This window comes from Acartia tonsa, chromosome 1, assembly GCF_053477335.1.
Source record: "Acartia tonsa isolate MP-2025a chromosome 1, ASM5347733v1, whole genome shotgun sequence".
In the NCBI taxonomy this organism is placed as follows: domain Eukaryota; kingdom Metazoa; phylum Arthropoda; class Copepoda; order Calanoida; family Acartiidae; genus Acartia; species Acartia tonsa.
In genome coordinates this window covers 28,991,047-29,002,443 of record NC_137260.1, presented here as the reverse complement: position 1 = coordinate 29,002,443, position 11,397 = coordinate 28,991,047, and the positions used below count along the sequence as shown (strand labels likewise).

The following is an 11,397-nucleotide window of genomic DNA, read 5'->3' as shown; positions in this document are numbered from 1 at the left end:
CGTTAATCCTAACGTTTCAGTGCTTCGCTTTTATGGATGTTGTCATCCTTGTTTTATTAATGCACTATCGGCAACGCCCAAGAGGCCTTTAAGGTTACTTGAGAGAATTGGGGGGGAGGGGGGTGTAGTTGACCCTAACTTTCAATTTTAGTTTACATTTAGAGAATCTTCATTGTAAAGAAAAACCATATTGGTCTAGCAGAGAGATCTTAATCTACAGACACACAGACAAACATACTGTTATTTTAATATAATTGATATAAAACGGAACTAAAAGGTTGTTAACCTCTGATGATAAAAGGGGTTAAGAGAAAATTTGTAACGCTTTTATTTTAACAACGAGTATTATCACGATTTTTAAATACATTTGGTTTTAATTTATCTTTAAGTAGATATCAAAACATCATTTTGATAATTCTAATTTTCTTTTTTGTTCAACCGAAATTATTAAGTCTTATGAAAGAGCCAAAAAAGCTTCTTGAGAGTTTATGCAATGTTTTCATTTGCCAATTAAAAAAAATATTCCTTAAGTTTATTCCTCCTTATCTGAACTTTTTTACCGTTGATTTATTTCCAAGTCGCCTTTCATTTGATCATTTCAACCAACTAAAGGCAAATACTCTTATTCTAAATTAAACATAACAATTGTAATCTTTTTGTTTTATTAAGAAAATATAAAAAAAATCAAAATTAGACAATTTATATTTTTTTCTGATTTATTACAAGATGAGAAGTGACTGCTGATTTCTTTAGAAAAAAATGGGAGTGACAAATAATCTGTTGTAGCTTATGCAATGTATTTTTACTGATTTATAGTATTGCGAATAAATGTACAGCTAGTTTTACTACTTGAAGTGGCTGTACCCGTAGCCTATAAAACCGCCACAAAGGAATGGATATTTTTGGACAACCTTAATAATACAAATCCCCCATTTGATTTTAAAGTATCAAGATAATAATATTTTTGGCTGCCTTAATTTCGCGGGCCATCCTTGGTCCATGCTTTTATGAGATATTTGACACAACTAGCTGCTTTTTTGTCTATCTTTAACTACAAAAGGGATTGTAGATTGATGTCTATTTAACGATTAAAACCTGACCAAGAAAAATAAGAAGTAACTTTAGTATCTATATCTGACAGTTCCAGAAATATAAAGTAACACGTATAAAACCGACTTACTTCCACCAAATTTAGGGTATACCATGGTTGTGTTGATATTGATTTGTCTAAAGGCAAAGTGCATTGACTCGTAATTCAATCTAAGAACCTAGAAATACAGGGGTAGGTAAATGAAAAATAATCAACAACCCAAGATTCTAATGTCAACTTGGAATAAATAAAAACATAATTTCTGCCTTTATAAGGCTTTTAAACATTGGGGATAGATCAGGAGAAGAATGCAGGAAATATTATGTTCGACTTTGAATATGTAGGAAATATTATATTCTACTTTAGAATATGTAGGAAATATTATATTCGGCTTTAGAATATGTAGGAAATATTATATTCTACTTTAGAATATGTAGGAAATATTATATTCGACTTTAGAATATGTAGGAAATATTATATTCGACTTTAGAATATGTAGGAAATATTATATTCGACTTTAGAATATGTAGGAAATATTATATTCGGCTTTAGAATATGTAGGAAATATTATATTCGACTTTAGAATATGTAGGAAATATTATATTCGACTTTAGAATATGTAGGAAATATTATATTCGACTTTAGAATATGTAGGAAATATTATATTCGACTTTAGAATATGTAGGAAATATTATATTCGACTTTAGAATATGTAGGAAATATTATATTCGACTGCCTGTCTTTGAATCCCGTATTGAACCCCTTCTCTTGTATTTGCCAACTAGCATTTTACAGCTACTCGATGACTCATTAAAAAGAAGAACTTAAATTTGGTTTTGAAATTTAGTTTTGCAGTCCTTAAAAAGGAAATACAAAATAGAAAAACTGTTATGCTTTATAAAAAAATGGTAATAATTATTACGCATGATATTTACCACTATTTTTTATATTAAATACTATTATATACATGGTATGTAAACGTTTTATATTTTATATTTTATACACTGTCAACGTAAATATCAGAAACTTTAAAAGCAAATGGACAATATGTCATTTAAAACCATTTTTATTAAAGTCAAACAGAAATTATATTTGCATGCCAACGGAATATAACACTTTTAAACTTGAATTTGTCTTAAAATTATCTTTCCCTTTAGAAATTCAGAGCTTAATCTTAAAGTTTTTATTCGTGTTGTTAAACCACTGAGCATTACACAAACTTTTCCTTGTTTTAACACATCCATCCCCTTATTTCCAACTATAAGTTTTTACTTGACTTTTACTATTTCTTTCTCAGTTTGTGACTATCGTATTTCATCTGTGCATTTTACGAGGGATACAGGGATACGAAAATAAAAAAAAAAATATTTTTCCACAGAATATTAAAAGGCAAAGTTCGTAACAATATTCTTAAGTTGATGATTTGAAAAATGCCCAAGTAAAAAGTTCACTATTCCTTTGTCTGTTCATGTATCTATATTTTCTAATTAGAGGGGCTGAGGGCCCGGACTAACACAACTGGTATTAATTTAATATCCGCGGAAAGCTGTCTTTAAAACGATGCGATAAATAACTATTCGCAAATTAGGATTAATTGCGAAAATTAAGCTTAATTTAGCCTTTTAATACTTGTTAATATATAGGAAGCATTTTATATATCTTTTTATATAAGTAGATATGTGGAATAATCAAAGTTTGTCTTTACATGAATCAATATAATATATAATATAAAATACAAAATATAAAATACAAAGCCTTTTAAACTTAAAAATCACTGTAAAAATGTCAATAACGTATTATAAAAATATTCACATATTTTTTTATGTTGACATATTGACCAAAATTAAATACAAATATGAATTATTTCTACTAGAAAAGAAAGAAAGTGTTTCAACAAAACCCTCAACGATTCAAAATGATTGTAACCAGATTAATTGAGTTGTCAAAGGTATCAGGACCACAAATTTATTCCGACAGCAACAAAACTCTTCACATACCTTCCACCAAACCAGTTAAAAATCAGTAAGGAAGAACGCTATCGGTTAACCGGTTAGCGTGATCTTACGGTACAGAAAGATAGACAGACAGACAAATAAAAGACATTAGAGAAAAAAATATTTCCTTATGAGAAAGACAGACAATAATAGATCTAATTGCTACTATTATTTTTAACTAGAATAAAGTAATTTAACGAAATAGGACATATTATTTTTTTATTTTTAAAGATTTTTTTTTTAAATGTAACTATGCAAACGTTATATTTGCGACAAAATTTTTTTATTGGTGCTTAAGTTAAGTAGGATTGACAGGACACCTGAAAAGAAAGCATACAGACTAGACTTGAAATACTTTTACCATGGTAATTTGACCTTGGCTGTTGTAAACCTCAAGGTATCAGAATACGGTGGCTAAAGCCATAAATTAAAATCTTAAGATTGTAATTTTGGTGTATTTTTATTTGCTAAAAAACTTCTCTAAATCCTCACTAAACCGCTACAAATTTATTATACTTAATTTTCGCATATATTCAAGATAATTTGGATAAATGTCAACAAATTATTTAATGACGTTTGTTGTGGCTATAATATACCAAAAATGACTTTATTACTTAAAAAACAGGTCTGTCTTTCAGAATTTACAAAGATCTTGATAAAACGGCTTTTCAACTAATATGTTAGAAAAAATTTTATGTGGTGTAGCTACTTTTTTGATCTTGCTCTTTGATCAACAGATCATTTATTATTAAAAGGCAAATAATCTGTTGAAATAAAATGCTTTAATAAGTTTGTAGGAAAATGTCGTGCATACTAATTTTAAAAAGTATACTTACTATTTACAAGGGCATGGCAGCCGTGCCACAACCGCGTATAAGCCTTAAATTTAAACCTACTTGTGTGTAAAAATAAAGTTCTTAAAAGATGGATTGTCTGCTTAGGAACAGGTTAAACGTCCAGCTGAATTTTAAAGTTATGATATTTGGCTTATAATAATTTCTTTCAATTTTGCTTACGCGCGGCTGCCAAGCCCTGCTTTTTACTTACATATATATACACTTTACTTTAGAAATCACAGAGTACTGATCCATTTGGACAGTGCAAGTCAGTAAATATACAATATTATCCTAGTATATTCATAATTTTTTTGGTAAAACCACGATTTATTTCTGATGCTATTACATATATCAAAATATCTTATGTTTGGTGGGTATAGTTGTTCTATGGAAGAAATTGGAATATCTTGGCTGCTATAAAAAATAGATATCTTAAAAATTGAACTTCTACAATATTCTTACATATATTCTTATACTTCACTGAGCTTCAGTTATGGATGTTGTCAATGTTGTTTGTCTTTTTATTGAAGTATGTGTACATGACTAACCTTTTATTATTGTCCCAAAGTGTGTAAAAAATAATGATTAATTTAGTTTTATGTAGATTGAGTACATAGAAAATGGATGAATAAATTATAAATCAATTATATCCAAGGATTCAATGTATATAGTAGACTGATAAGATAATAAACCAGGACCTATGCGAAGGATAAGAAAATTAACAGGTAGTTGAGAAGATTACTACAAGAAATAACTAAAAATTTCTTTGAAATTATGCTTTTGATTTCATTATTAGTATTTGAATGATTAATAAACAACGTGCATTAAAAAGTTGATGAGATTTAAGTAATGAAACTTCAATTGAATATAAAAGTAAAAACAGAATAATACAAATAAGGAGGAGGAATATTATATATTTCAATATCAACATTTTTAATAATTGCATAATAATCCAGCAGGGGTCAAGTGATGGTTACATATGATTAGGTGAAATTACATCAAATAAAGGTATACCTATATTTTAACAAATATGGTATACCTGTATATTTTATATGATTTCAGCTAATATAATATAAAAGTTTAAAATCTACAATATTACATGAGGATAGATTTCATAGCCTGTTTAAAACATGATAATTAAAAAAATGGTTTGGAAATGTTGTTTAATTTGTGATTATTGAATTGTGTCCAAGTCCTTTCTGTACTGCCTTCATTATTGCAGGATCCTAAAGAGATATTTAGTTTTATAATTGGCGCTAAAGGCTTCTAGGGTCACTTAAAAAATGTAAGGGGGAAGCTGACCAGTCACCTTAACTTAAGTTTTTAAAAATTTGTGATGAGGTTGGTAGTTATTTTACATGGATGATTTTTCTAGGGATGGTATGAGTAAACCTATCCAATAATGGATAAAATCCTTTTCAGGATTTACAAAAAGCTTCAATGCAATGTAGAGCCAATTATGTCCAATAAGCAAGATCTATGGGTACAGACACCAAGTCTGACAGACAGGAAAACATGCTGTTACTTTCGTTAAGACCAGCGGATGCACCCCTAGCGTCTACGGGCTCTTTTTTGAAGAGAGAAGGAGAAATGAATTTCATTTGATTAAACTATAAGAAGTATTTGTCAATAACGATTTTAATTTGTATGTTTTGTTTAAATACATGGTAGAAGAATATACTAACAAGGATGACAACATCCATAAGTAGCGAAGCACAAAATTTCGTGGATGGGACTGACGGTCATTGTTGTTTTCATCAAACGACGGGAAATTTAATTTTGATATCTTTAACTGAAAAAATTTTGAGATCGATTAATAAACACCAAAGATATGGGGAAAATGTAAAAAATATAAAAATAGCCAAAAACCTGCAAAAAGGCAGTCTGACCGTCATTGTTGATTTCTTCAAATGACCGGAAATTTAATTTGATATCTTTAACTGAAAAAATTTTGAAAATCGGTCCATAAACACCAAAGATATGGGGGAAAATGTAAAAAATATAAAAATAGCCAAAAACCTGCAAAAAGGCAGTCTTACCGTTATTGTTGGTTCTCCAAACGACGGAAAATTTAATTTTGATATATCTAACTGAGAAAATTTTGAAAATCGGACCATAAACACCAAAGATATGAGGAAAAATGTGGAAAATAAAAAAATAGCCTAAAACCTGCTAAAAAGCCGTCCGACCGCCATTGACGTTTTATAGTTAATTGTGCTCCTTAATGATGGGAATGTTGTCAAAAAATTTCAGCTTTTTATCTTTTATAGGAGCTGAGTAAATCCCATTTCCCCCATAGCGTTACGGACTGACGGACTGACGGACTGACTGACGGACTGACTGACTGACGGACGGACAAAGTGAATTATAGAGTAGCTTCGCTACTAAAAAAAGGAAAAGAAAAATCGCAATTATACTTAGCAAGGAAAATTTGATCATAGGTTATCAGTTTTAAATCCTCAAATTCCCAATGAAAAAAAAACATTAGAATAAAACTATGTATTTTTGTACCTGTATGTATGCTTTAAGTTGTCCTTTCTTCCAGAGATCTAAAAATTACATTTTTTTTAATGATTGTGTTATCACTTAACAGAACATTAACTTGTTTATATTTCTACTCCTGTTTGTAGGCCGATGCTATGGCAGAACCAATATACATTTAAACAAGAATTACAATATCAATACGTAGCGAAGTACCAACCTATATAATCATTTAGTAAAATAAACGGACTGACGAGGTAAGTTATATAATAATTAAGAAATCACAGAATCGTACTTAATATAGAATTCGAAAAATACTGTATCATACAGAAATAAAATCTCCACCGTAGCATTATTGACATACATACGGACAAGAAATCATAAAGTTGATTCCTAAAGAACAAGATGAACAGCTTAGTCTTAAAATTTAGTAGAGACCTTTTATCGTCTTGATAGTCTTTGGTAATTCTTTGTCAAAAATCTAATGTTTTTTAAAAAAAAACAAAAGTAAGAAACGCGAGCCATCTATTAAAGAATAATAGGTATTATCATAAATACCATATCATTAAACTACAGTTTTCTAGACAAAGATATTACTAAAGAACCTAACGAACACTTAAACTACTAAAGAATATAGAAGATAAATGTTTGCCAGGATAATTACCTGCCATCTTAGCGTTCAGAGCCTCCATGAGAATTTCCAGATGTAAGTTCTTATTTTGTCTAACAAACCAGATTTTTTGTGACAATATTAAAATGTTTAATTACTTATTTGTCCGACATATAAAGATATTTAAAAGCGAAGCTTTTCTATAAATAGGGTCGGTCCGTCCGCTGTAACGGACAGCTCTTTTAGTTAATTTATACACATTAAAATTATCCTATTAATTTCAATCTTTGCATCTCTTTAATTAAACTTAAAAATGAAAGTATTTCCTCTTACAGTATCTTATATTTATGCAATTTTGCTACAATTGTATGTTCAATTTTGTTCAGAGTTAAAAATTATGTTATGCTTAAGTTCTGACATTTTGGTTACTATTCTTTTGTGTTTCCATCCGATTTTAGAGCTTCTCTTTTATGGATGTTGTAATCCTTGTTAATTGAAGAAATAATTCGCCGCATTCTTAATTAAGGGTTTTTGTATGTCAATATTTGTAGCAAAGCAAATCTTTAACTGTAAACAAATCGTCTGCATATCTATTTTTTATGGTTACTAAGATTATGACGTCTATATCTGCCTTTAATTCAATCAAGATTCGCTTTTATGAATGTATTTTTTTTTGCATTTTAGTATTTTTTGTTATCTAAAATACAAAGTAGAATGATGTATGTCCGTCTGAAGCTTAAGATCTCGGTAACCGCTGAACCGAATGGGCTCTTCTCTTCAGGGAATATACCTACTGGTCCTGTGGTGGTTTTAAGATATTTTCTTGGGAGGGGGGGGGGGCAACCCCCAAAAAATTCCCCCCCATTTTTTTATTGCAGAAGATTTCCTTGATCCTTTTTTTTGCAGGAGATTTCCTTGGTCCTCTTATGAATTTCACCTTAATTTTTTTTTTGATCACCTCTTGGGGCAAAGCCCCTAGAGGCTAGGGGCGAAGCCGCTAGTTATAAATATTTTACGTTGATATAAAAAGTTCTTATAAAATCTCACAAAAAGCTGTTGTTGTTCCTCATAATGCCACGAATCCAGGGCACTGATGATCTCTTCTTCAACTAAATCATTTTTATTAAGATATTTTTAAAAAGATAGAAAATAAAAATACAGACTTTTACTGATTAATAAGAGGATATTTTTTGGCTTTTGCTGAAAGTTTAATAAGATTCTATTTCTGTTTTTCTCTGTTGACAGTTAAAGACAAATTAATATTTTATGAAAAGAAATATTCTTGTATCAATTTTTTTGCAAAAACTTTAATGAACTAAAATAATTCTAAAATACCTTATCAGCTGTTTTCTCGAAGTCTTGAAGTTCGCTAAGAATATCAAAGGCTTCATCATCAGTCATCATGAGAGGATCATTATCTGGCTCTAGGGGAGCCTGAAATACATTTATTTAGTGTCTTTTACCTGTTTAACTTCTGTTTAACCTGACAAAAATGTTAATGCGTTTTTCGCCTACACATGACATTTTATGAAAATGGTTGACATAACCTAATTTTTTAACTGATAGCAAAATTAAGCCTTACTACGGAAGTATAATTCTACTTTCGTTATACCTTTGTCAATATAAATATAATTCAATGATGAAATTCTAAAATTAAAATTTTGATTTCATCAGTTTTAGAGAATTTAAAGGGCAATAATAAATATGTACAGTGTACACACAATATAACCTTTTATTACATTTATAAAAAAAGAGGTTTCGTGAATTTTTCAAAAATGAAATGAATACCTTTTCTTTGGTTTCCGCAGGCATATCAACCTGTTTATCTTTTACATAATATGTGTATTCCTGATATTTCAAGTCAATTTAAATATCAATTTTACTTTTGAAATTTCATAATAAAATAAGGATTTGTTCAAATACATAAGTATTATGATTCCCTGAAACTTTTCCTATAATGAAAAATTTAAATATTAAATTACATATGTAATATGAATGGATTTAGAATACGTAGATATTGTGACAGGAGAGTTTTGTCGTCAATTTAGGTTGTTAATATTAAGTCCTCAGATATTGGTCAATCCTTTCTACGTGGCTGGGTAAAGTTATATTAGTCAACTGGAAAACATTTGATCAAAATATGAGAGAATATCTCACAATATGCAATTATTCTAATTCATTTTTAATATGTATTGTTTTGCTCTAATACTATTCATAAATGAAAAAACTTTGATATAAATTTAGTTTATTAAAATGACTTGCCGGAACTCTTTTCATCCTTACAGGCTTTAAATATCCACGCAGGATCCTATGCATGTGACCGCCATCCTCCTGGTTGCTGGCTGGGTCACCCTGCAACAGATTATTATAGTATTCAGATATCCACACAGATATCCACACAGGTATGCTGACTGGGTCACCCTTCAGATTATAATAGACTTCAGATATGCACACAGAGTTGTCAACTGCGTCACCCTACAACAGATTATTATATTCTTCAGATATCCACACAGGGTTGCCAGCTGGGTCACCCTACAACATAGTATTATAGTTCAGATATCCACACAGGGTTGCTGGCTGGGTCACCCTACAACAGATTATTATATTCTTCAGATATCCACCACAAAGGGTTGCCAGCTGGGTCACCCTACAACAGATTATTATATTCTTCAGATATCCACACAGGGTTGCTAGTTGGGTCACCCTACAACAGATTATTATATTCTTCAGATATCTACCTCACAGAGTTGCCAGCTGGGTCACCCTACAACAGATTATTATATTCTTCAGATATCCACACAGGGTTGCTAGTTGGGTCACCCTACAACAGATTATTATATTCTTCAGATATCTACCTCACAGAGTTGCCAGCTGGGTCACCCTACAACAGATTATTATATTCTTCAGATATCCACACAGGGTTGCTAGCTGGGTCACCCTACAACAGATTATTATATTCTTCAGATATCCACCACACAGGGTTGCCAGCTGGGTCACCCTACAACAGATTATTATATTCTTCAGATATCCACCACACAGGGTTGCCAGCTGGGTCACCCTACAACAGATTATTATATTCTTCAGATATCCACACAGGGTTGCTGGCTGGGTCACCCTACAACATAGTATTATAATCTTCAGATATCCACACAGGGTTGCTGGCTGGGTCACCCTACAACATAGTATTATAGTCTTCAGATATCGACATAGGGTTGCCAGCTGGGTCACCCTACAACATAGTATTTTAGTCTTAAATTATCTACTTATTTACCTCCACTTTACATTTTGCTTAACAATTAAAAAGTAAGGGGTTTTATTATTTTTGTGGGGGGAGAGTTTATGAAGGGTGGAGGATAGTTATAACCTACAATGGAGCCATAAGAAGCTTCAATGTTGAGAAGAACCAATTCTGTCCAGCGGTAAACGAGATTTTTCAGAATACAAAGACAGGCAGGCAGATATCTTATTACGTTTATATAACTATATAATTTGTATGAATTTTGAAAAAAACTTTACCTGTGCAGCCCCAGCGGCGTTGACAGCTAATAGAAAGGCTAAGAGGAATGAATAATTTAGGATCCTATTTTCTGGAGGTTTCATATCAGACTGCGATCATTTAGTGGCAATTGCATCTTTTTATATCTTTACTTGCGGACGTCATTTTATAAGACCAAAGATTAACTTTTAAATGTCTTTTTGGTAGTTTAAAGCATTATTTTGTAGCCACTTTTAAAAAATTAATTGTCTTAATATAACAATTTCTGACTTATGTTATTTCTTTTTTATTTCCATATTTTACATTTAGGACGTAATCATAGAGAAGCTTCGCATGTAAATTTTTGATGTATTATCAAAGAAATCGCCATCTTAAATATACAATTTTATAATTCGTAGGCGTTCAAGTTTATTCCTTATTGTAACAGAAATCATATTACAAGACCAAACAACATAAAAAGTTTGGTTTTGATCTTTAGTCTGTAATTAATTTATACGTTTTCATATAAAATTTATAATTCTTGCAGAATTACTCTTTGGTAGCGGTTATATTATAGATTTTCCCAAGGGGTTTCGGTCACTTATTGACTAATTAAAACCTTCTTACTTGATAGAATTAATTAATAGAAACAAATACAATTAAAGATGTAATGTAATCGATAAATATGGTGAGTGTTTTTATATGAGAACTTTTTTGAACGCAATTTTACCCCACTTATAGTTATCAGAATTTAATGATTAATGGCTTATTTTCTTCATCTAAAAATGGTTTAAGCGCATTTTTCTTATGGTCCAATTTTCTACCCTTAGCAAGAATGACTACAAAACGCTTCAAAGTTGAGATATAAAGCTTAAAATTGATACAGATAGTATTAGGGACATTTACTAAAA

General features: G+C 30.4%; 1 protein-coding gene across 3 annotated transcripts; it reads right to left on the bottom strand.

Annotated features, from left to right (window-relative positions):
- Positions 1-4,818: 4,818 nt before the first annotated feature.
- On the bottom strand, positions 4,819-10,667 carry LOC145317118 (uncharacterized). 3 transcript variants are annotated; one of them, XM_080158022.1, is made up of 8 exons: positions 10,528-10,667; positions 9,274-9,363; positions 8,800-8,859; positions 8,347-8,445; positions 8,059-8,120; positions 7,066-7,124; positions 6,432-6,469; positions 4,819-5,146 (listed from the first exon to the last, which is right to left on the bottom strand). In XM_080158022.1, the coding sequence occupies exons 1-8, from the start codon at positions 10,609-10,611 to the stop codon at positions 5,084-5,086; spliced, it is 555 nt and encodes a 184-aa protein (XP_080014148.1). In that variant the 5' UTR covers positions 10,612-10,667; the 3' UTR covers positions 4,819-5,083. The 3 variants fall into 3 exon arrangements, with proteins under 3 accessions (XP_080014148.1, XP_080014154.1, XP_080014162.1); XM_080158028.1 differs by having other exon boundaries at positions 7,066-7,126; positions 8,079-8,120; XM_080158036.1 differs by lacking the exon at positions 8,800-8,859.
- Between the last annotated feature and the right edge of the window lie 730 nt (positions 10,668-11,397).

What these genes read in the sequence shown, in the direction of transcription:
- LOC145317118 (XM_080158022.1), bottom strand. Translation starts at nt 10,611, where the DNA reads ATGAAACCTCCAGAAAATAGGATCCTAAATTATTCATTCCTCTTAGCC. An exon ending in TAAGGATGAAAAGAGTTCCG is followed by an intron (nt 8,860 to 9,273) that starts GCAAGTCATTTT and finishes TTGAAATATCAG; the next exon opens with GAATACACATATTATGTAAA. An exon ending in AGGAACAACAACAGCTTTTT is followed by an intron (nt 7,125 to 8,058) that starts GTGAGATTTTAT and finishes CTGGTTTGTTAG; the next exon opens with ACAAAATAAGAACTTACATC.